The sequence below is a fragment of the Perca fluviatilis genome, chromosome 6, assembly GCF_010015445.1.
Source record: "Perca fluviatilis chromosome 6, GENO_Pfluv_1.0, whole genome shotgun sequence".
NCBI lineage: Eukaryota > Metazoa > Chordata > Actinopteri > Perciformes > Percidae > Perca > Perca fluviatilis.
The window spans coordinates 7701243-7727480 of record NC_053117.1 but is presented as its reverse complement, the minus strand read 5'-3'; the positions used below and the strand labels follow the sequence as shown (position 1 = coordinate 7727480).

The following is a 26238-nucleotide window of genomic DNA, read 5'->3' as shown; positions in this document are numbered from 1 at the left end:
TCCAGTCGACTCACAGTAATCATTTTTTACTTTTTATTTATTCAGGGAAGGTTCTTTGAGAGGAAACCTCTCTTTTTCAGGAACTCCCTGATCAGTTCCACGGTGGTGGAAATGAGGGAGGGGCAAGTGCTGCTCTTTCACTTTCCACACCCAGATTGATCCTGTCGGTTATTAAATGGTGCATTTCATTTAAACAGTAATTACATCTGTGACATGGCTCTGGCAGTCACTGAGTTCCAGTGTGGATAAACTGGATTAACTCTTCCGTGTCTCATGTTTCAACACAGGCCTACAGTTTTATACGTGTCATCCAAAGACTAATCTGTACACAACAGGGATCTTAACTGATCCGCCCACGGAGAGGAAACACGCTTACCATCAGGCGCAATATGTTTTATTGTGATTGTGTGTGTGTGTGTGTGTGAGTGAGTGAGTGAGTGAGTGAGTGTAAGAGAGAGAGAGAGAGAGATAGAGAGGGGATCTCATCTGTCTGAAGTCATTCACAGGAGAAGCGCTGTATTTCTCCTGATGCGAGCAGGAGAAATTGATCAGACTTTCAGAGTGTCTTTATTTCATTTCCCGGACTAACCCAGCATGGTGAAGTGATCAGGCGCCAATTGTAGTCTGCGTTGAAGAAGTGTCACACTTGTCGCTCAGTGGGAAGTGAAAACCTCCGTTCGTTGTGGTATTTTTAGGTCGAGCGTGTTATCATTGTCGGAAATCTACTCTCTGCCCAGTCTACAGCAAGAACAAAAAGTGAGTCATTTTAATTGTTTAATTTAAAAAAAAAAAATGTAAATGCATAAAATCAATAGCCTACAACCTGATTTTTGAGTGTTTAAATGTAGTAGCCTATGATTTTGTCACACTTTATGCATGCGATCTTAAACATGTTATGGTGGCTTTATCATATCTAACATAGTAGGTGCACAGACATGCGGACCAACCAACAGGAGCTGCGTGTGAAGCATATCAGACAGAGAGCATGTGGTAGGCCTAAATGTGAGGAACACGGTAAAGTGATGTTTGGTACAAGCTGTCCTACTCCGGGTGTTAGGTCTCCTCACCTGTAAGAACTAAAGCCAGCAGGAATAAACCTGAAGACAATTTTTTTTTAGGTCTCAGACTTGTCTTGGACTCGTTGGTATTTGGACTCGGACTTGTCTCGGACTCAGCCATTGGACTCGCCAAATATAGGCTACTAGTTGGCCTCGAGTCCAGCCCTAGGCCTATATAATTTTTTCTAAAGTATTTTACTCCTGAAAACAAAACCATTGGTGAAGTGTGCTTGTTCAGGAAACAGGTAGGCTATTGGTTTATTCATAATTCATCTAGAACGGGCATTGGTAGCCTACAATTGGTCCTCAGTATACAGTACAGGCCAAAAGTTTGGACACACCTTCTCATTCAATGTGTTTCCTTTATTTTCATGACTATTTACATTGTAGATTCTCACTGAAGGCATCAAAACTATGAATGAACACATATGGAATTATGTACTTAACAAAAAAGTGTGAAATAACTGAAAACATGTCTTATATTTTAGATTCCTCAAAGTAGCCACCCTTTGCTTTTTTTGATAGCGCTGCAAACCCTCGGTGTTCTCTCAATGAGTTTCATGAGGTAGTCACCTGAAATGGTTTTCACTTCACAGGTGTGCCTTGTCAGGGTTAATTAGTGGAAATTTTCCCTTATTAATAAAAAAGCAAAGGGTGGCTACTTTGAAGAATCTAAAATATAAGACATGTTTTCAGTTATTTCACACTTTTTTGTTAAGTACATAATTCCATATGTGTTCATTCATAGTTTTGATGCCTTCAGTGAAAATCTACAATATAAATAGTCATGAAAATAAAAATAAAACTCATTGAATGAGAAGGTGTGTCCAAACTTTTGGCCTGTACTGTATGCCTGGCTGCGTCATATACCTCAATCATCTAGCCTAGAAATCTAGAGGCACCCTAGATGTGGGTCTGGCTTGTCAGGCTATCAATCATCAGGCATCGATCATTTTCATTTTGGCCACATACACAATGTCAGCGAGCACTGTGTACTATGGATTCTTCAGGACAAGTAAGTAAGTTCAAGGATGTGAACATGTCAGTTTTTAGTGACACCTGTGTTGCTTGTTAAATGTTAGGCTACATTTTCCATCAGCAATCCAGAATGTTCTTGTTACACCCAAATAAAAAGATTCAACATCTAATGTAAAGTTGCACTTCAGCTTTATGTGACTTAAGTAAAAATAGTTGTATTTTTCTCGGTCTTGACTGTCTCTCATTTGGACTCGGTCTCGACTTGGATCCAGTTGGTTTGTTTGCTGCTTCCATGGCTATACTACAGCTGTAGCGCTGGGTGTACGTTTTTACAGGTATATCTGGCAACCTGGCCCGGCTGCCAAAATGGGCAGTTGATAACAACACACAGGCCAAAAAACAAACAGACTGAACAGACATTTCAAAGGAGAAAATACTGGCTCAAGCATTGTTGTCAGAAAAGATAGTATTTCAACTTAGCATGTATCCTTAATATCTGATGACAAATTGTGGTCATTTTTGGATTTAACACAGTAAATATATTACATATTGCACCTTTAAGTACTTCCCTTTTAATTTCTAATGGAGGACTATATAGTATAATGAGTTACTAACAGACTGAGAGTGCCTATGAAGCATTAATAAGAAATATCTGTGAATTGATCATACTGACCACTTTCCCAATGAGTTCACATTACTGTGTCCCCCCAAAAGTAAAGTGATACATATCAACAATCAAAACAACATTAATGTGAATCAACTTACAGGATGCACAAATCATGGCTGGGGTGGAAAAGAATGAACAGATGGAGGAAGGCTGTATCTATAGCCTCTAATTTGGTTGATTGATTGTTTTTTTTGTTTTACCTTCCCTGTCTCAGGTGTGGTCAGGTGGCCTCTTGGGGACTTCTAACAAGTAGTCTCTCATTACTTCATCATTACTTACCCCTTTTTTATCCCTTAGTACTTATTTATGATTCATCATCATTAGCTATAAAATAGGAATATAGGAAATAGGAGTTACTCATTATCTAATGGTTTGCTAGCAGATAGTTCCTCATTTGTTCCCCTGTTTACCTTTTTGTAAAGATTTACCCGATTGAGGAATAATGGAACAATAATGCAGCAACAAAATTGCAATTAATAAAAATACCAAAAATCAATCGACATGTAATAATTCAGGGGCTTTTGGGGCCCTGGTGCCTGGGGCAGTTGCCCACTTTGCCCGGTTGGTGTCTTATAATCAACTGCATTTTCAAGCCTACATTTACCTAGACATCTTGGTTAAGGCTGAGTCAATTCCAAAGTCGGGTTAAGTCATGTTTGAATCATCCAGGTCTAAAGTGGGTCCAGAACAAGTCTCATTTAAGTCATTAATAGATCAGTAGATGAATAGAGCAAAAGCTAAAACCTTTTCACATCTTGAGATTTAAAAAAAGGAGAAGAGGCTCTTTAGATGCAATGTTGACATATAAAGAAGGTGACAAAAGGTGAAAAAATATGACAAAAACAACTTTTCAGTCAGGACTATATTCAGCACGACATATTTATACAGAGAAAAGATTTGGGTCTAAATCTATTTGTGTGAGTTCAAACTGGGCTGGACTACAGCTTCAGGGGCCCCTAAGGCCCTACGGATGTGTCACTTGGTTTGTGGTGATCTGATTAATTGCAAATTTGCTTTGGAATATGGACGACGAAAGTACAATATCAAATTAAAATGATAAGGGTCTTTAAGGCAGGTTCTTACCTTGTCTTGTCTGCTTGTTGATGTTGCCGGCTCCGTGTCAACATGTAAATGTTGCATATGAATGCATTATCTACGTTATTACATGCAGGTGGGCCGCGCAGCTACTGCACAATTTGGCCCCAGGGCATACACGTGTGTTAATCTGACCATGGGTCCAAGTAGAACTATAAAGACAGAGGGAAGTGTATCATGTCACAATGAGATGCCAGCTCTGCTTTCATTATAATTTGTAATGTTACTTTATAATCTAACTTGGTTATATATACTGTGTATATAAGATATTCAGCTTAATGTCACAGAGGAGTGAAGAAACTAGGAAATATTCACATTTCAGAAGCTGGAATCAGAGAATTCTTACTTAATTTTATCATAAAAAATGACTCAAACCGATCAATCAATTATCAAAATAGCTGGTGATTGAAAAACTATCATTAAAATAGTCATACATTCTGCCATTGTGTTACTTGGATGGATGAAATAATAACCCCCCTGAAACCCCCTCAAGGACCTCTGAGGTTTCCCAGGACCCCACTTTGAAAACCACTGGTATAGGGCACTCTCTCTGGTGGTGTGGTCAGTGTTAAGCTCATGGGCACTTCAGTAGGGCAGACTCTTGTTAACAGAGCAGCTCTTGCTAGAGGACAGTCGTCAGCATATTCAGCCAGCAGCCATGTTGTCACTTAGATTGCCATCAGCAGCGTACAGTGAGAGTGTGTCTGTTATCAGGAAGCTGAGAGCTTTCATGTTTGCTCCTCCTGTACTTCCTCTGCGTGGGGTGGGGGAGTCATTTGTTGTTTTCTTGGTGATGATGTAGCAGGGTTTGAGGCAAATTAAGTAAATGGTATTTTAAACCTTAATTCACTTACCAACTGTACAAAACATTTCAATCATGATCTGAATACAAGTTACAAGATTCTTTTAAATTTAAATTTCTGAGCAAAATTCATGTGCTAAAGTGTGATCCAAAGCCTGTCCTTAAGAAACACCTCACCGTCCCTTGTTTCACTAGAACTCCCTGGAGTTTCTCTGATGTATAATTCCATCTCAGGACAGCTTGTTATTTCGGATGCATTGCTAGCATGGGAGAGTCACTGCTGAAGTTTTCAGAGATTCATTATTTCCCTTACTGTCCTCTGGGAGTTTTGGTTTTGGACAAGCCGCTGCTGCATCAAACATTATAATACACTGCAATATAACACCACAGATCAATACAAATGAATACAAAGGATTTAGAGGAAAGAGACAAACAAAAACTTTATTTGTAAGTCAAATAGAATGGACGAAATAAACCTACTGATAACTATCAACCTTGAAATAACAAGTCTTAGTAAAAGGTCTCATCCAACCCAGAGGGAAAACCCTGCCTCAGAGAGCAAAGACCTCTGTGTTCCAGCACAGCTGTTATCTCCGAAAACTCGACGTAACCTCTTGAAACATTCCCTTGGAGGGAGTTCAGCCCCACAAAAACAGCAGATTTCTGTTTGTTGAGCCTTTTATGGCCAATGACTCACAGATATCAGACAATCTTGTAATTCACTTATTGAGAATAGACCACACATTTCTCAGACTTCTAAGAATTACACTTAAAAATGCCCTGAAGACCTAAGGTAGCATGGAAGTAAAAAGGGCTTCACTAAGAAGAAGCTGTGACAGTGAACTAAAACGGTATTGAGGGTCTTAAAACTAAAAAGGTGCTCCAACGCTTTGCAGAGTTGAGGTTTAATTATTTTTGCAAATACGGTTGACGCCTTTCACATTACATGTAGTCATCATTTAAAACTATTCCTCTAATACATTAAATGTTTATGATTACATAAGCAATAATCAAAGTTAAGGTTGGGGAAAAAACACCCTTAATTATTATTTATTATTAACACTTTCAAATTCAACTAACCTGCTTTATCAGGAGCGTGAGGGTGTGGTTTGATCAGATATGACTGACAGTGTTGGCAACATGTCATGACCGAAAGAACGAGATCCAGGGTACAAGCAGCCAAAATGGGTGTAAAAGGAGGGTGCCTGGCATCTTCCTTAGAAATCAGGTGAGAAGCTCAGTCATCCGGGAAGAACTCGGAGTAGAGCCGCTGCTCCTTTCAAAGATTATTTAGGCATTTTAGGCCTTTATTTGTGACAGGACAGCTTAGACATGAAAGGGGAGAGAGAGGGGGAATGACAAGCAAAGGGTTACAGGTCGGAATCAAACCTGCGACCGCTGCGTTGAGGACTGATCCTCCTCTGTATATGGGCACACGCTCTACCAGGTGAGCTACCTCAGGCGCCCGAGCTGCTGCTCCTTTGCGTCGAAAAGGAGCCGGTTGAGATGGTTTGGGCATCTAGTAAGGATGCCCCCTGGGCGCCTCCCTAGGGAGGTGTTCCAGGCAGGTCCAGCTGGGAGAAGGACTCGTGGAAGACCCGGGACTAGGTGGAGAGATTATATCTCTACCCTGGCCTGGGATCCCCCAGTTAGAGCTGGCTAATGTGGCTCGGGAAAGGGAAGTTTGGAGTCCTCTGCTGGAGCTGCTGCCCCTGCGGATGGATGTATGTATGTTGGCAACATAAACAAACAACCCCACAACTGCCAGCACATCCTGATTTAAGCGTTGCTGAATCCTAATTGGTACAGATATGTGACATCACCATTCTCCAACTGAGCCCTGCCTACTTAAAACACAAACACAGAAATCTCTCATGTGAAGAAAACAAAAGTGTTCTAACTTTGAGAGAAATCTGTGCTTATATAGAACGCCACTGCTAACAGTAAGCGGCTGACTGAAAATAAATAAATAATGGCCTTAAAATTCCCAAATAAAAATGAATGGATTTCTTGTTTTTTCTTTCACATAAATCCAAAACGTAACTTTTAGCTGATGATAATGATAATATGGGCCAAGGTTGCAATAATCAAAAGCGACACCCAGCATTTTCACTTTAATCTCAGTGTAAGAATTAACTGGACTGAATATGTATATCCGTAACAGTTGTAGGCCGGCTCCTCATCTACAATGGGTCTCCGGTTAGAGAGATAGACACAGGGGGCAGAGGTCTTGATTCCACTTAACTTTACTGGTGTTCAGAATCTGGTACAGTGGTTTGAACAGCAGGAACAGGTAGTAGGCAGTATGATGCCTGTATGATATATGTATATGTACGGATGTATGGTATCTGAAATAATAATCAGAGTAGAAAACAATAGTGGGTCAATGTGACAGCAAAATGAACGTATGTCATATGTCAAATGAATACAAAACTGTCACATTAGCATCAACTATCTTAATATACTACACTCACAGATTAGCATCTCACAGCGTTAGCATTAGCGTGTTAGCATTAGTGCGTTAGCATTAGTTTAATAACAGCGATGTAGAAACAGTATAAACTCTACTCATAGAAATAACAACAATCAAACTCTCTAAATCGTCCGTAAACACAGTAAAACTCTGCCACAGAACATCTAAGTGACTGACACATGGGTTCTGGTTATTTAAAAAGCCCATATTATGAAAAAATCACTTTTTCTGGGATTTGGGGTGTTCTTTTGTGTCTCTGGTGCTTCCACACACATACAAACTTTGAAAAAAATCCATCCATGCTGTTTTGAGTGAGATACGGTTTCTGAATGTGTCCTGCTTTCAGTCTCCCAGTGAGCTGTTGAAAATCGGCTCGGACTGTGACGTCACAGTCCGAAATGAGCTGGCTAACCACAACCGTTAGCTCGTTAGCATGCTAACAGTTAGCATTAGCATGCTAACGCTAATGCTAACGCTAGCATGCTACGTCATTCTCAATAGCAAAGCACTGCTACAACACACACAAGTTCACCATAATCTACAAAAGAACTACTTACATGTGTGCCCTCATTTAGAAGTCTCCCATCTAATCCTGCCTTGTAACTGACCAAAGTTGGAGAAACAGGCTTTCTTTTACTGTCTCTAGAGTTAGCTAGCAAACATGCTCTACATCTGAGCTACTGAGCATGTGCGAGTGCAATCAAAGATAGTACAGAAGAAGAAGAAGAAAAGAGGTCTCACTCTGTAGCTAAAACAGAAACCAGGTGAAAAGAGCATCTGCAGCAGTGAGAGAGAGCTGTGCAGTACAACAAAAATATGGTGTTTTTTGAAAATTAAACCATGTAAACCTATTCTGGTACAATCTTAAAATACAGTTATGAACCTGAAAATGAGCATAATATGGGCGCTTTAACAAACTTACATGTGCTCATTCACGCATACAATGTTCATTCCTTGGCTGCACCGAGTGGAATAACTCACTACGAAATACAGACGCAGTAGTAGTAAAGGACCCCAGTCACAACACAAAGAAAGCGAAAGGTACCAGACATCTGGCCAAAAAGAGTGAAATCCGGCGTAATTTCCGGTGGCAACGGAGCAATCCCGGAAGCGAAATGTCGTGGATATAGACTACACAAAAAACAACACTGACATAATCGCTTTCGCAGACTTAATGTAGGTTTATGAACAATTGAAATCTTTATTTTGAATCAGCTGACGCTTTTGATGATATATTGTTGAATTTAAATGCCCACGTATTCCCACTATAGATGGCCCGATACCATTTTTTGCTTCCCGATACCGATTCTGATACCTGAACTTGCGTATCAGCCGATACAGAGTACCGATCCGATACCAGTGTGTCGTATATTTTATTATGTTTTAACAATTGTATACTACTATCCCTGTATGGATGTGATAATATTTCTGTCTTTGTTGTCAGTCTTGCTCAGATTAAACTCTTTGTAAAACATGAACAAGCACAAACAATGAATGCCATAGAAGTTTCTTTTATTATCCAGTTTGACAGTCAGTTATAAAGGAAAAAGAACATAATTAACTACTTTAACGTAGATTTTCTTTAGGGCTTTATTACGTGGTATCGGATCGGTGCATAAACTGCAGTACTTCCCAATACCGATACCAGCGTTTTAGGCAGTATCGGAGCCGATACCGATACTGGTATCGGTATCAGACCATCTCTAATTCCCACCTGAAATCTCTGTTAAATTGTTTAGATTAAAAGCTCTTTACAGCAGGTTGACCCCACCAACACATTCATTTGTAGTGAGAATTGTGGGAAACATTTATGCTTTTTAAAAAGAAGAAATTATTGAATTTAAAAACAAGATTGAGTTTCACCCTTGAGTCTTTTCAGAGTATTAGTAGGAGGAAATATTGACATAGTCCTGCAACACTTGTGACTTGATCTAAAACAAATCTGATGCAAGTGTGTGTCTGTTGAAATGCACTTCCTTAATTGTAAAAGCCTTTCCTCTTTTCCACTTTTGCACCTCTTTAGCTACATAATGTTCCAGTGATGTGCGTTGTTGGCATCATCTCAGCCCCTCGAGAAGTTCATGGGAAAAAGGCACTGAGGGGAAGGCGCTGAGGGGAGAGGACAGCAGAGGAGCATTTGTACCAGGAGTGGATGGAGGCGACTGTGTCCTGTGTGCGGCGTTAGGAGAGATGACAGCTCCATCTGAAGTTGAATAAACCTTTTTTCACAGCTTTCTGAGCCTAGCAGGTGTTGAGGAGGTACTACAGCTGCTTCCCGGGAGTCTGGTGGATGTTTCTGAAAGTGTTGGAGGTGCAGAGGCTGAGCTCAGCGGCTGCCAGGCTGCAGCTATGGTCGTTGAGGCGAGGTTTCCTCCCTCTTCATCAGTGAGCTCACCGTTTGTCTCACCATGCCGGAAGACCCCATCGCCTCCTCCTTCTACATCGTCCTAGAGCTGCTGATTGCTGTGTTCTCTGTGCTGGGCAATGTGCTGGTCTGCTGGGCCGTGGGCCTCAACAGCAACCTGCAGAGCATCACCAACTTCTTCGTGGTGTCGCTGGCGGTGGCTGACATCGCCGTGGGTGTCCTGGCCATTCCCTTTGCCATCGTCATCAGCACCGGCTTCTGCTCCAACTTCTATGGCTGCCTGTTCATTGCCTGCTTCGTGCTGGTTCTCACGCAGAGTTCCATCTTCAGCCTGCTGGCCATCGCTATAGATCGCTACATTGCAATCAAGATACCGCTCAGGTCAGTGAGCCCGAGGGCTGTGAGTAGCTCTTATGCAGTTACAGGGCAAACAGAGTTTTGGTTCCTTTTATAAGAACACTATTAAAGGGGGGTTGTAAGAAGTGGCTTTGCTATTGGTTAATAAATAATTTAGTAATGCTTTATAGATCATTTGTAAGATACTTTTCACTTTTCAGGTTGACATAAAAACTCGATCACTTGGACTAAAATCAGTTTAACAAATCCAAATCCCAAATCCACCCTTTATTAATGACTTATTAGATAGATAGATAGATAGATAGATAGATAGATAGATAGATAGATGTACCTTATTGATCTTAAATTGGGAATTCTTATGTAACACTAACCAGTTATCCAGGCATTGCTTGGGAAAATATATATTTCGAAAGAATATCTAATAATATAAATTAAAATAGCTCAATACAGAATACAAGAAAAACCTTAGCAAACTCTAGAAATATAATAGAATACTAACTTTAAGAATAAAGTACAATACACTATGAATGTACTGAACCACTACTACTAAAATATAAAATAAAAACAGAGGATAACATACTATATATATTAGATAAGTAATGATGAGATGGTAGAGTGGGAGAATATGTATGTGCATAATCACAATATGGAAGGTTGGACAGAGGTGTTGTAAAGACTTATTTCTGTATCAGCCCTTGTGACAGTGAAGCTGAACCAGAGAAAGAGAAAGAGCTCCACTGTCTATCCAGTGGGGGGATTAACATTAGCTGCAGACTACAGGGCCTATTATTCATTTATAAAAATGTATAACTGCACTAAAAACCACCAACGGTATTATTCACAACCGGGCATCCCAAAAGTTGAAAAGTTGTCCATGTTGGCTTCATTAATAACTGATTGATAAATGGTTTATTAACTTTATATAAGACTTCTAGTCACAATTTATAAAGCCTTTCTAAACGATGCCTTTATTAGAAAGTGGTACCAAAAGCTCTTAAGCACTGTAGAAAAGTAAGAAAAAGAAGAAACAACAGAAGTGCATTATTTAATATCCTTAAACAAAGAGAATGTATTTGAAATGTACCATAACTTGTTGTCTTTACTTTTTCTTTATTTTCTCAGCTTAGTCTAATCTGTTTCGTGGTCCCCTCCCCCCCCCGGAGCAATCAAATGAATTTTGCTCTAATTGCTTATACAGACTGTGTGGCCCCTCTGTAACCCCCTGTGTAATCCTGCTTATTTTTTTACTGTAAAAACACAACGCTGTTAACGACTGTTTAAGATGAACCTTCAAATTAGCATAAATGACATGTCTCCAGACATTTAACCTGTGCTCTAATGACACGCTGACCAGCAGTGATGCTGTAGACCTCATCATACTAAAATACTCAGCCTTACTGTTTTCAGAACTGAAAGAGTTTTTACACAGCGTCCTGCTGAAGATACATGATGGCTTCTCTACGTTGTTTTTTTGCATCCCTGACGGGGGGGAGATTGTTTTTGCAGCATTAACCTTTGCACTTCAACATCTCAAGAATGTGATAGAAACAAGCCAAATAACTCAGCTGCTCTCCCACACAGGCATACTCAAAATAGAATCTTCCTTTCGAGGACTTTGTTTGTTTATCTCTTTTAGTTCCGGCATAAGAAGTGCTTCCACAGAACAATTAGCTAATCAAATTTTAAGTCGAGGAGGAACTTCATATACTGTATACAAAAGATTATTAATCACAGTGTACAGTCTTATATCTAACATGAGATAATTGTTGGAAACTTTCTTATAATGACTGTAGACATGAGTTCTCAGCTAACAAACAGAGCTGATGCTTGATGTTTCAACAAGCCCTCCAAACCATACAACGATAGCGGTCGTTTATTATTATTCTAGCCCCTAATACGACCCACAGGAGCGTTTCATAAATTAGCACCCCTAGCGGTAAACCATAGTACATAACGGCGGTTTTAAACATGTTAACGTTGCAGTTTGGTTAGGTTTAGGCACAAAAACTTGTCTATCTCTAGAAAAAGATTGTGGTTTGGTATTCAATTCAATTCAATTTTATTTATAGTATCAAATCATAACAGTGTTATCTCGAGACACTTTACAGATAGAGTAGGTCTAGACCACACTCTATAAATTCCAAAACCCCAACAATTACAGTAATTCCCTCAAGAGCAAGCATTAGCAGTGGCTATTGCGACAGTGGCAAGGAAAAACTCCCTTTTAGGAAGAAACCTCGGCAGACCCAGACTCTTGGTATGCGGTGTCTGACGGGCCGGTTGGGGGTGAGATGAACAGTGGCACATAATAGTCACATTAAAGATAATGGAACAGTGACTTCGAAGGTCATCGTGGAAGTTCATGTCATGTCGGATGCGGCGGACGCGGCAGGACGCAGCAGAACGCAGCAGGACGCAGCAGGACGCAGCAGGATGCAGCCAGGAATTGCTTCTATTTAATCATTTTATTTTAATTGTAGTAGTTCATGGCGTAGCAGGGCACTGCAGGGCGTTACAGGGCATAACAGGGCACTGCAGGGCATAGGAGGACTTGGCAGGGCACTGCAGGGCATAGCAGGACATAGCAGGACGTAGCAGGGTATGGCAGGGCACTGCAGGGTGTAGCAGGGTGTAGCAGGGCATGGAGCAGGACCACGGTGACAGCTGCAACCATGATTTAGGTGCCACCCTAATCCAAGGAAAACTGCTGGGTGAAAAAACATAAGGACTGCGGGGAATAAGCTCCCCAGAGCTAAGTTAGGAAGAAGCATTTCTGGGACATGGATGCACACAGATGGAAAGAGAGAGGAGAGAGGAGCTCAGTGTGTCAAAGGAAGTCCCCTGGCAGTCTAAAACTATAACAGCATAATTAAGAGCTGGTGCAAGGCAAACCTGAGGCAGTTCTATAAGGGTTGGTAGATGAATCTGACGACTATAAAGAGAAGCAGAGAAGAGAAGGGGTGCCGTGTCTAGAGATATACACCCTCCCCCGCCGGTCTAGGCGAATGCTGCAACTCCTCACTCCCTAACTATAAGCTTTATCAAAGAGGAGAGTTTTAAGTTTACTCTTAAATGTAGTGACGGTGTCTGCCTCCCGAACCCAGACTTGGAGCTGGTTCCACAGGAGAGGAGCCTGATAGCTGAAGGCTCTGGCTCCCATTCTACTTTTAGAGACTAGGAACCACAAGTGACTCTGCATTCTGGGAGCGCAGTGCTCTAGTGGGACAATAAGGTACTATGAGCTCTTCACAATATGATGGTGCTTGACCATTTAGAACTTTGTAGGTCAGGAGGAGGATTTTAAATTCAATCCTGGATTTTACAGGAAGCCAATGCAGCGAAGCTAATGCAGGAGAAATATGATCTCTTGTCTTAGTTCTTGTCAGAAAACGCACTGCAGCATTCTGGATCAGCTGGAGAGTCTTAAGGGGCTTATTTGAGTAACCTGATAGTAAGGAATTACAATAGTCCAGCCTGGAAGTAACAAATGCATGGACTAGTTTTTCAGCATCGTTTTGAGACAGGATGTGCCTAATTTTGGCAATGTTACGAAGGTGAAAAAAGGCTGTTCTTGAGATTTGTTTTAAGTGGGTGTTAAAGGATATATCCTGATCAAAAATAACTCCTAGATTTCTGACAGTAGTGCTGGAGGCCAGGGCAATGCCTCCAGAGTAGCTATATCTTTAGATAATGCGGTTTGGAGGTGTTTAGGGCCCAGCACAATAACCTCGGTTTTGTCTGAGTTTAACATCCAAAAATTTTAGGTCATCCATGATTTTATATCTTTAATGCATGCTTGAAGTTTAGCTAACTGACTGGTTTCGTCTGGCTTGATTGATAGGTATAATTGGGTGTCATCTGCATAACAGTGAAAGTTAATTGAGTGTTTCCTAATAATATTGCCTAGAGGAAGCATATATAAGGTGAATAGACTTGGTCCAAGCACTGAGCCTTGTGGAACGCCATTAGCGTGCCTGGAGGATTCATTGTTAACATTAAAAAATTGAGATTGATCAGATAAACAGGACTTAAACCAGCTTAGTGCGATTCCTTTAATGCCAACTAAATGTTCCAGTCTCTGTAACAGGATGGTATGGTCAATAGTGTCGAATGCAGCACTAAGATCTAGTAAGACAAGTATGGAGACAAGTCCTTTGTCTGAAGCAGTTAAAAGGTCATTAGTAATTTTCACCAGTGACGTCTCTGTGCTATGATGCATTCCTGACTGAAAGTCCTCAAATAAACTATTGCTATGTAGAAAGTCACATAACTAATTCACGACTACCTTCTCAAGGATCTTGGAGAGAAAGGGAAGATTAGATATAGGTCTATAGTTGGCTAAGATCTCATGATCGAGGGTGGGTTTTCACTCCTCTTTTTTTTTTTACTCTTGGTTGCCGATGTTGTTAAAAATGTCTCCCCAATTTCAGATTGCATTCCTGTTAGAACATGTTCAATTATGTAGTGTTTGGTTTAGAAGTATTTATTAAAGATTCATACCAGTAGAAAGTTCCGCTATACTCTGTTACCATCAGTCTTTTTCTACAATGACGGATGGGAAGCTCAAGTGTTGACGCCTGCACAGCATGTGTTGACGTTGAGATGTGTATCAGGTCATATCTAGCATCTACAGAGAAGGTCCTGTGTTTGTTTATTTGGCGCTCTTATACTTTGTCACCTTATTTCCTGCTTTTCTCCTATCATAACTACTACAGCCAGTAGAAGGTGCCGTCACTATAAACATAAATATGAGTTGAAATTGCTGCTTGAACAAACGATTTATTGGGGCGTTTTTTGGGGGAGGACAGTCTCTGATGTTTGTATTGTCTCCCTCTCCAGATACAACAGCTTGGTAACAGGCCAGCGGGCACAAGGTATCATCGCCATTTGCTGGGTTTTATCTATCATCATCGGTCTGACTCCCATGATGGGCTGGCACAAGTCGTCTGAGAGCAGCAACAGCACTTGTGCGCCCGGCCTGATGAAGTGCCTGTTTGAGGGGGTGGTGGTCATGGAGTATATGGTCTACTTCAACTTCTTGGCTTGTGTACTGATTCCCCTGGTGCTGATGCTAGCCATCTACCTGTGTATCTTCATGGCCGCTCGCCACCAGCTCAAGCTGATGGAGGTCAAAGTGGTTCATGGAGAGAAGTCGCGCTCAACGCTGCAGAAAGAGGTCCAGGCTGCCAAGTCTCTGGCCATCATTGTGGGGCTGTTTGCAGTCTGCTGGCTGCCTTTACACATCATCAACTGCTTCACCCTCTTCTGCCCTCTGTGTGATCGTCCTCCGGCCTGGATCATGTATGTGGCCATTATTCTTTCCCACGCCAACTCTGTGATCAACCCCTTCATCTACGCCTACCGCATCCGGGAGTTCCGACAGACCTTCCGTAAGATTATCCGCCGCCACATCCTGGGCCAGCAGGAGGTGTTCGGAAGAGGCAGCAGTCAGCACAACTCCACTCACAACAGCATCACCGACTCCATCAGACTCAAGGCAAACGGCCTCAGCGTTGACCTTTTCCCTGAACACAGCAGCAGCAGCAGCAGTAGCTGTGAAAGCTCATGCCGCTGCCCTACTCGCGTCTCTCCAGTAGGGGGCAGTCTGGCGACAGTATCCCGCCCCCCACTGTCAGTCATCATCTCCCACTGTTCTAAGATGGGCCCTTGTCCACTGCAGACTAAAATTCCCATAGGCCATCATCTACATTATGCGGAGCAGCAGCATGACTTCGCTGGACCAGAAGTCGTAGAGGATAAGGGCAAACAGAATCTGGGCTCCGCCAAGGACACATTCCTGTTCAACAAGCAGGATAGAATGAGCCTTCGTGAGCTGGCAAAGGTGTCCTGACCCATGCAGATTCACTACTTTTCAGGAGTAACATGTCAACGTTAGCTCAGCAGCAGCTCACATCGGATCGGGATAAGTCCTGATGTGCAATGGAAATGGGAGCACTGTAAACGGATAATGGACAACAAATGTCACCAGGATAACTTTAATCTCCTTGCCCATGATCCATAATCTCCTGTCAGCACTATTTAAACACAGTGACTTTTTTAATTTAAAGCAGACTAAACGTCTGAAAGCACTGCTAATGGCCCAAATAGGTTTTGCTGCTTATGAGGTTTAAAGCGACGGAGAGACTGACTAAGGTGCAGACACTTCACACATCACAAAGGGCTCTGCATTTATTTCAACAAACAATATTTCTAAATGCTTTTGCCTTCTCTTTGCGAACAGCTAGAGGTCAAAACAAATGCACTGTTACCAGTGAAATTGTCTGACCCACCAAAGCTTAGCCAATATGGAGAGAAGGGATAGTATGGACCTCTCTTAAAAAACTCTCTTACTCTCTTAAAAAATTAAGAATGAAAAAAACATTAATTATAGCCTGTTTTTAGGATGTCCATCTTTGTTTAATTGCAGGGTGAAATAATATACCAGAGTGTGTGAGTGATTTCCTCCTGCCATTTCTGTTCTGAATGGGTTATTATTAAATTATTGGTACACTTTTACATTTTTCAGGGATGTGGATATAAATGCATTTTCACCTTATACCACCATACAAGGACTAATTTGTTATGCAGTATTGCACAATAATTTGCACCATTTTTAGATTCAGTCCGTCCTGAAGACCTGCATGGTGCAGAGACAGTGTCATAGACCTGCTTAGCAAAGTGCACACTTTTTTAGAGAAAGTTAAACATTTTTCACATTCGGCCTACTCCTTTCTCTTACATTGTAATTCAGTTTCATGGCATAGATCTACGTACATTCCGACATAAAATGAATGGGTTCGAATTGGACTAAAACAATAAAAACAGTACTTGCACCAGTGACAGATTGGTTAATATTTGTCCATAGCAATCTAATGGTTCACATGTTTAAAAGTGAAGGGTAATGTAATGCTGAAATGTAACCTTGTGTTTTTGTTTGCTCAGTGTGACAATGTGACTTGACTTATATTCATGTAAATGTCGACTTCTGAGTTTGATGAATGATGGGAAATAATTGTAAGAGGATTGTGAATGATTATATTTTAGACTTAAATCAAACTCAAGGAAGAAGTTCTGTTTTTTATTTGTCATGATAATTGTGTCCTCAGTCCAGAACAGCTGTTGCTTCTGTGTTATCACCATAGACTGTAAAAATAATGGACAAAACTTCCCGGTCTGAAAAGTGAAGCCAATGTGGAAGTGCCTTGAACCTGCATTCTATCTCATTTCCAGCAAGGGGAGACTCCACTCCACAGAAGTCAGATTACATAGAAGTCTATGAAAAAATTACCCTACTTCTCAGTAAACATTTCATGATGAGTTTTTGGTCTCAATCGCTAGTTTCATGTCTTCTTCAGTACAGCATGATTTTCATTTTGTAAATTATAGTCCCATTCATTTAATTAAAATTTAATTTATTTAAAAATTGACGATAAAGCAGGGGATGCTTTAAGGTGTGGCTACACACTCACCCGTCAATCATGACAGAGCCTTAGCAATGTGTATCCATGGCACTGTGTACAATAAAATAGCCATGAACTTGTTTTTGGTGTTGCCCTTTTTTTTCGTGGTGACATTGATTGTATCACTGTGTTTTCACTTCATCAAAGTAAATTGGAACATTGGAACACCTTGTTCAGCATTCTGCCAACCAAGCTAACTAGCTACCACTAGCATTAACTTAACTTAAGGGAAAGTCTACAGATTTTCTGTACTGTCGTACATGCAAATGAATGCTGCCGGTACCCGGAGGTCTGTGTTTACCCAACGGTAAATCTCGACTGGATGACTCGCTTCAGAAGTGTTCAAAATCAGCTTCCCCTAGTCAGCGTTTAGCTTAGCGCAGTGCCAGTGCAACCATAAACAACACTGGCTTGGCTGAATCATCCTCCCCAGCTCCACTCTTTCATCAAAAATCGTCATGTCCGGTTTCAAAATTCCAAGATGGCGATGGCCAAATTGCCAAACTCAAGACTTTAAAATGGCATTCCACAAACCAATGGGTGACATCACTGCTGTTACGTCCACTATGTCTATGGTTATCACCTACAGGCAAGCACAAAGTCCTGTCTTTAAATAAATCCCTTTCAATTTTCAAGTGTACTTTCTGTATTTGCATTTAGCAATGGCCACAATGGCCCAGTCATGACTCAGTAGCTGTTGGAGCAGCTCCAGGCTTCCCATTGGCTTTTCACCAGGCACGGTCATGTTTAATATCAGATCTCGAAGTCTGTAGACCTGAGTTGGAGATCTGGTTTGCTCATTCTGAGAAATTTTTGATAAAGCAGTCAAACTATCTTTGGTGTTCTTTATTTTCACAGCTTTTATCACAATTCCCCTTTGAGTTCAGGTTATGGGGTGAAGGGCCCACTTCTTTTTTAAGCTTTCCCTGGGGTCTTAAATGCTTTTTAAAGATTCAACACAGAGCCCTCCCGAGGACTCCTGCTCTGCTGCTGTCCTTTGTGGCAACATCTTGTCTCCTCAGCAGGTCATTTGAAGGGTATGATTCAGAACATTAGGCTATTACAGCTCTACTGGAGATCTAGTAAGAAAACTTAATTGCCATCGCAAAGGAACTATAAACATGTCTATTTGTTTGAAATCATGTTTAAAGTTGCTCTAATCAATATTTTATATTAAAGGCATAATTAGATTTTTTGGTAACACTTTACTTGAAGTTTTCTACATAAGAGTGACATGACACTGTCATGAAAACATGACACTCACATGATACTGTCATGACACAGTCATGACACATGAACCCTAACCCTAACTCTAACTCTAACCCTAACCATGACTTGTCATGACAAAACCGAATTACACTTACTAAAAAAGCATTAAGTGATAAACGTTTATGACTTGTTAATAATGTTTTATGACACATTCATGACAGTGTCATGTCACTCTTATGTAGAAAACTTCAAGTAAAGTGTAACCGATTTGTTTTGTGGAAAGAAATGCATTTTTTGCTTTCTTGCTGAGTGTTGTACAGCAAATATTAAGCTACAGCCCAGGGTTGCAGGGTCTGTATGACAAAACCAACCCAATGGCCAATAAAACCAGCCCAAAATCAGCCCAATGGCCAATAAAACCAGCCCAAAACCAGCCCAAAAGCCAATAAAACCAGACCAGTGCCAGAACTCAAAATATGCCCTTGCTAAAACAAATTACACTAACCCTTAGGCTATGTTCACACTTGGCGTCTTTTTTTAAGCTGTCAGCTTGTCACTGCCGCAAAAAATAAGGTGTAGTTGTTGTTTTGTACTTTTGCTTTGCTAGCTGGCTAGCTAGCCAGTTGTTAACTCTAATGTTCTATGCTAACAGTCCGCTAGTTGTAAACTCTGAACAAGTCTGTTCGCTGCCTTCCCTAGAGAGGCAGTTGCTGGGCGGCACAAGGTGTGTGTCTGTGTGTGTGTGTGTGTGTGTGTGTGTGTGTGAGTGTAAGTCTGGTCTACCCAACCAGTGGACAAAAAATGCAACCTGCGGCAACACTACAGGTTCCGTATCTGGCAACCCTGTTACAGCCAGCAGCTGGTTAGCTTAGCTTGGTGAGAAGACTGGAAACAGTTAGTTCTGTCTAAAGGCAAAACAATCTACAAGCAACAACAGTAGCCTACTTTTAGCTGTTAAATCCCAGATAAATCCAATGTACACTATCTTCCCAGCACCAAACAGCAGATAAAGTTAGCTGATTGACATATTGTGAGGCATTTAGCAGCTAATGAGCCAGATATTTTACAGCTTGCAGAAACACACAACAATAGACTGGCTTAGCGGATGTAGTGCGTCACTAGAAATTGTCCTCCCCTTCCGCTATCTCTGCTCTCTATTTTGCAAGGGCACATTGGGCACTTACCACCACCCAAAACGATTGTAATTGGTTTAAAGAAATGCAGACAGGTGCAGTGTCTTTTTGCCCTATTATAGAATAAATAAGCCAGAGCATACTCCACAGCAGTGTGAAGATAGCTCTGGTTATAGGAGACTAACACAACACTGACATATCACCTTACAAACTTGTTGTGAACCGAAAATGATGCTATGAGAGTGGTGAGAGTAAACCAAAACAGTGAAGTTGTGGGCCGGACAGCTAACAATGAACTGAAACTCACTGTAAAGCTCTGTAAAGCTGAGAGGAGCTGCAGATTCAGGCAATAATTCTCTGTAGGATCATCACTGTGAGATTTTTTTTACATTGTCATTTCATACATTGTTACATAAAAATGTTGATTATAGTCGCTTTAAAGTAGTTGGTGGTTCTCAAACATGTGTAGCCTCAGTGATTAGGCTACACATTGTTGTTGATTCAGCACTGTAATGTATAAATGTGCTTTTAAATTGAGAGATAATAGTGATTACAGTTGTCCCTCTTAAAAGTAAATTATGAATCAAAGATTAAACTCTCCTTCATAGGTATTACTGTGAGTAGAAACACAGATTAGTTCCAATCCAGTGCCTGAAATGGGCTAGTACTCGTAAGTAAGCTACTGAGCCTCTGCATATGGGCGCCCGCTCTACCAGATGAGCTACCCAGGCGCCCGATATTAACAGTATTATTAATAGGCTGTTATTTATACAAAATAGACTATATATCATGATTTATTGGGAAAAAACAATCCAAAAAAAAAACGTTCAGCACCCCCATTAAAGCCCGAATAGAATGATCCTGTTTCATAGCCACATTTTCAGACACTGCCACAATTCGACTGTGAGATTGGCAATCGAATCAGGCTCTTTAGATCGAACCGGTTGAATAGTCGACTATTCGGGGTCACCCCTACAAGATATAAAGTACGTCTGAATATAAATATATCCAAGACACATGCTATGATCATGTCATACAACTGCTGAATTAGGGTACTGGCACCATTTTTCCAATTCAGGAACTATTCCAATCTTAGTTCCAATCTGAGGCGGGAAACAATAAAGCCTCTTTTTTTACAGTCAATCTTAACATCACTGTCCAAGAAGTAGCTATTAAGACCAGAGTGCCAGTCTGTCTGTGTGTAGAGACTCCATGGATACATGCAACAGCAGCCCCTTGTCCCTTCATTTATAGGCTTCAGCTTTGAAAAGAGAAAAAGAGGAGGAGGATGAAAAAGAGGTGTGTGTGTGTGTGTGTGTGTGTGTGTGTGCGCACATGCCTGCGTGCGTGCATGTGTGTGTGTGTGTGTGTGTGTGTGGGTGTTTACCATCACTACATTATGCAGGCCAGTCCAGACAGCCTCTCCCTCAGAGTTTTGTCACAAAGTGTAGACCACAACACTGATTTAACAGCCTTTATTGTTGCACTTGTGCCCAGTCCAAACGTCTGGAATAAACAGATGCTGTAAACTGTTAGCGGTGGTACTAGTGGAGCATAACTGCAGTCAGGACCAGAAAATGTTTGTCACTATCCTGCTCGGAGGTTAGTAACGTTCCTGGATATATTATATTCTCGCTGCTTTTCAAGTAGAGAAAATGTCAACCAATGACACTTTTTATGTAGAACAGGATTAAACCTGGCATTTGAAGTTTGATTATTTTATTTGAGTTGACTGGAAAACTTTGCAACATATATTAAATGTGGTGGCAAATGGTTGCTTTGCTTAGAAATCAACATTTAGTATGTTTGTTGCCTGAATACAGGGAGAATAAACTTCCATTATGAAATTATCAAAGTGCAAAGTTTAATGTGCAATGTTACATACTGAGTAGATGTTTTTTTCCTGACAGACAACAGGATGGAAATGTTAAATCTCAACTGTAAGCTGATACACTTCATCCATCATTTAAAGGAGAGGTGTGGTCTTGACTTCAAAGGTACTGAACAGCTCTCAGAAACATGGCTAGTGGTTTGGACTTGCAGTCAGAAACTTAATGTCAGTTCAGTTACTTCTATAACATCCATAACTTAAACAGTAAGTCTGACAAAATCTTTATCTATTGACTGACACCAACATTTTATATATATATATATATATATATATACAGTGCTGCTCATATGTATTCATACCCATGCTAAAGTTGACTAAAAAGAGGAATAAAAATGCTGATGATCTTAATGCCTTGATTAAAAAAATGAGGGAAAATCCGACCTTTTAAGGACACCAATTTTTTTTGTGAATGAATAATGTATTGTATATAAATAAATGTTATTCCTTAAAAAACAGGGGCCATAATTATACATACCCCTATGTTAAATTCCCATAGAGGCAGGCAGATTTTTATTTTTAAAGGCCAGTTATTTCATGGATCCAGGATACTATGCATCCTGATAAAGTTCCCTTGGCCTTTGGAATTAAAGTAGCCCCACATCATCACATAACCTTCACCATACCTAGAGATTGGCATGGTTTTATTTCAGTTAACTTTATCAGGATGCATAGTATCCTGGATCCATGAAATAACTGGCCTTTAAAAATAAACATCTGCCTGCCTCTATGGGAATTTAACATAGGGGTATGTATAATTATGGCCCCTGTATTTTAAGGAAGAACATTTATTTATTTACAATACATTATTCATTCACAAAAACAATTGGTGTCCTTAAAAGGTCGGATTTCTCCTCATTTTTTTAATTAAGGCATTGAGATCAATTTCCAAAAGATGATTTTTTTATTCCTCTTTTTAGCCAAACGTTTGGACACACCTTCTCATTCAATGCGTTTTCTTTATTTTCATGACTATTTACATTGTAGATTCTCACTGAAGGCATCACAACTATGAATGAACACATGTGGAATTATGTACTTAACAAAAAAGTGTGAAATAACTGAAAACATACTTATATTTTAGATTCCTCAATGTAGCCACCCTTTGTTTTTTTGATAGCGCTGCAAACCCTTGGTGTTCTCTCAATGAGCTTGATGAGGTAGTCACCTGAAATGGTTTTCACTTAACAGGTTTGCCTTGTCAGGGTTAATTAGTGGAATGTTTTCCCTTATTAATGGAGTTGGGACCATCAGTTGTGTTGTGCAGAAGTCAGGTTGATACACAGCTGACAGCCCTATTGGACAACTGTTAAAATTCATATTATGACAAGAACCAATCAGCTAAGTAAAGAGAAAAGAGAGCAATCATTACTTTAACAAATGAAGGTCAGTCAGTCTGGAAAATTGCGAAAACTTAGAATGGATTCTACATGCCTGGTTCCCACCGTGAAGCACGGAGGAGGAGGTGTGATGGTATGGGGGTGCTTTGCTGGTGACACTGTTGGGGATTTATTCAAAATTGAAGGCATACTGAACCAGCATGGCTACCACAGCATCCTGCTGCGACATGCCATCCCCTCGGTTTGCGTTTAGTTGGACCATCATTTATTTTTCAACAGGACAATGACCCCAAACACACCTCCAGGCTGTGTAAGGGCTATTTGACCAAGAAGTAGAGTGATGGAGTGCTGCGCGAGATGACCTGGCCTCCACAGTCACCGGACCTGAACCCAATCGAGATGGCTTGGGGTGAGCTGGACCGCAGAGTGAAGGCAAAAGGGCCAACAAGTGCTAAGCATCTCTGGGAACTCCTTCAAGACTGTTGGAAAACCATTTCAGGTAACTACCTCTTGAAGCTCATCAAGAGAATTCCAAGAGTGTGCAAAGCAGTAATCAGAGCAAAGGGTGGCTACTTTGAAGAAACTAGAATATAAGACATGTTGTCAGTTATTTCACACTTTTTTGTTAAGTAAATGATTCCACATGTGTTCATTCATAGTTTTGATGCCGTTAGTGAGAATCTACAATGTAAATAGTCATGAAAATAAAGGAAACGCATTGAATGAGAAGGTGTGGTCAAACCTTTGGCCTGTACTATATATATATATATATATATATATTTACTTTCCTCTATTTTTGGTTGTAAGCATTGCCTAAAGTTAACTTTTTTTGGCCACCAGCTCGGTGGCAGGTGAATTTTAAAATTCACTATTATATATTTTCTTTATTTGATCAGGGACAATGCACAAAAAAACATTAGTCTATAAAAGAAGAGATAAATTTCCACCCGCAGTCCCTGGACAGGTTGATGTTATACTTACACAAATTCATAAAATACAGTATATACACAATAATACATGAAAGCATTACTACACTCACATCATAAAAACACTCTCCACTTCAGGAATCTATCACTCACTCACTAACAATTTACATCATTCATATCACAGTCATTCACACAGGCTTTTTTTATCAGCCACACTGCAATGTCAAAATTCACCTGCATTTAGCACGTGGTCAGGGGAATATTTTAGGCCCTGTATAAAACATTTTTATGTTACGTGTTATATAAAAAAACAACAACATACAATTGATCCTGCAGAGTGTGTGGACCTGATGGAAAGCGGTGGTAGAGTGATGAACCTGGAGGGGAAGCAGCAAAGTGAGGCTCTGGCCAGCAGTGTGCTGATAGAGAGACAATACTATGTCCTATTACGAGTATGCCGTGAGTATGCCAAGTTTAGAAAATATTTTATAATTTGGAAAAGGGTCAAGAACAAGTTACAGCAAGGGCGTAACTTTGGGTTCAACATGGGGGGGGGGGGGGGGAGATCTCCACATTTGAGCAATATAGAATTTTTTTACATAAAACACTTCATTTCCTGGGGGGGTGGGGGGTTTTGTACTGGTCACTTTTGATACAGTTTGTTACAGTTGCAGCACGTACAAATGCTGGTGCTTTTTTAGGTTCAGAACAAGTAACATACATGTTTGACTTACTATAAAATTTATCATATCACAATCCTAATTATAGTTTTGGGAGGTAAATGTAAAAGTATGAATTTAGTTGAATTGTGTGCGGTTTTCCCCACAATATACAGATAGATGATGTAAAAAAACATTTTCTAAAGTATATTATATGTTCATTTTGGAAGAAATTTTAAACTCTTGATTTGCTGCTCATGGAGGTATTCTACACTAACTAAAAGTATATTTAATTTTGTTTTATGGGGAAAATGTCTGACAAACTCTTGTCCAGCTGTTTTATTACTCATGAAAGTTCATGACCTCACTTCCCTTCAGGAGATGACGATACTGGATGTCGGAAATATATGCCGCTCCTAAACAACCCCAGCCAGAGTCATCCTGAGTTAACTGGTAACAAAAAGCATCCGCAGCAACTTCATGACTGAAACTGAACAATGCTGACCAACCGGCATACTTTAAGTGGCTCTCTGAGGCCTCCTGTCGGTCAAACCTATGTTCACAATTTAAATCCAACCTTTCTGTTGTAGAGTTGCTGAGGAAACTGTCTAACCCTGACAAGGAGCAAGACAGAAAGATCAGAGGACGGACACAGAGGAGACAAACCAGAAGCAAAAACATCTCTGCAAATAATAAACACCAATTGAAATAGTTTTTGCACTAGTCAAGACTTTAAAGTCAGATTTCTTTAGACTTTTAACATGAAACAAATCCTAGCTAGCGATAGGTAGAATATATAGAATCTTTATTGTCATTATACATATTATATATATATATTATATATATATATTAGAGCTCTATAATACTATTCGAATTCCATTTGAGATTTTTTTTAATATTCGAATAATATTCGAATATTTAATGTTCAATTGCAGCCTGTTAAATATGTTCTACACTACTCAGGCTTATGCATTGTCAATGCCACTACAAGCATGTGGTTGTTGTTACATGTTCTGTCCACTAGAGGGACTTCTAACATTATAGACTGGCCTTGAGGCGACCTGCACGCAACTTTGTTTACATTCATTTTTCACCAGGAGCACACAGCGACAAACACAAATCAACACAGAACTCTGGAATGAAACATGATCTAACAAGTGAAGCGGCTCTGTTGTAAAGGCTAACGGTGCTCGGTTAGCACAATGACATCATGTTAGGAAGCACAGCCGAAACCATTTGTCATAAACTAGGTAAGTAACAAACGATGCTAACGGCATTAATAACCAAGCCAAACGGTGCTGTCACTACTATTTTAGTGATTTATAAGCAACCTGTTTCCAGCAGATTGTCACGTTACTTAGAATACAGCTGTAAGAAGATAATATGACGTGGAAGCTAACTCTGACAGCTGTAGGGGAGCTAACATAAACTTTAGCTTTATCCAAGAAGCTCCCAGCTACGCTAATATTACCTCCCGACGCAGTTAGGAAACCAGAACGAGCTAACTATTGATAACATTAGCATTTTGGCTCAGTGGATGGCGATTTTAAAGTCATGTTAAAACTATTTCCTGTCCTCCTTACGATTTCCAGCCGGAGCCTGTCACTCCCCCGTGTACTAACGTTACTCGCTACGTAACGTCAGCTCTGTGATGTTGTACTAACGTTACTCGGTACGTAACGTTGTCTTAGACCTCACAATGCCTTGTGTTTCTCACTCCCGCTGTTATTGTTCATACGGCGTGACATGAATCACACATGCGGGTAGGTCAAGGCGAGAAGAGGGAGATTAGCTAACGTTAGCCAACATATTTATAAAAAAAGTCACA

The 26238-nt window shown here is 40.4% G+C and overlaps 2 protein-coding genes across 2 annotated transcripts; both read left to right on the top strand.

Annotated features, from left to right (window-relative positions):
• Positions 1-420: 420 nt before the first annotated feature.
• Positions 421-17337, top strand: adora2aa (adenosine A2a receptor a). Its single transcript, XM_039803844.1, has 3 exons — positions 421-756; positions 9097-9819; positions 14635-17337. The coding sequence occupies exons 2-3, from the start codon at positions 9482-9484 to the stop codon at positions 15644-15646; spliced, it is 1350 nt and encodes a 449-aa protein (XP_039659778.1). The 5' UTR covers positions 421-756; positions 9097-9481; the 3' UTR covers positions 15647-17337.
• Positions 17338-20984: 3647 nt separating this feature from the next.
• Positions 20985-25122, top strand: LOC120560484 (uncharacterized protein C22orf15). The gene is made up of 5 exons (XM_039803053.1): positions 20985-21199; positions 21508-21594; positions 24088-24210; positions 24789-24863; positions 25001-25122. The coding sequence occupies exons 1-5, from the start codon at positions 21175-21177 to the stop codon at positions 25120-25122; spliced, it is 432 nt and encodes a 143-aa protein (XP_039658987.1). The 5' UTR covers positions 20985-21174.
• The last annotated feature ends 1116 nt before the right edge of the window (positions 25123-26238 follow it).

Excerpts from the sequence above, each read along its gene's own strand:
- LOC120560484 (XM_039803053.1), top strand. The coding sequence starts at position 21,175 with ATGTTTGTCACTATCCTGCTCGGAG. Across the intron at positions 21,200-21,507 it reads TGTCACTATCCTGCTCGGAG|ACAACAGGATGGAAATGTTA; the intron begins GTTAGTAACGTT and ends TTTTCCTGACAG. Across the intron at positions 24,211-24,788 it reads TGTCCTATTACGAGTATGCC|GAGATGACGATACTGGATGT; the intron begins GTGAGTATGCCA and ends ACTTCCCTTCAG.
- adora2aa (XM_039803844.1), top strand. The coding sequence starts at position 9,482 with ATGCCGGAAGACCCCATCGCCTCCTCCTTCTACATCGTCCTAGAGCTG. Across the intron at positions 9,820-14,634 it reads GCAATCAAGATACCGCTCAG|ATACAACAGCTTGGTAACAG; the intron begins GTCAGTGAGCCC and ends CTCCCTCTCCAG.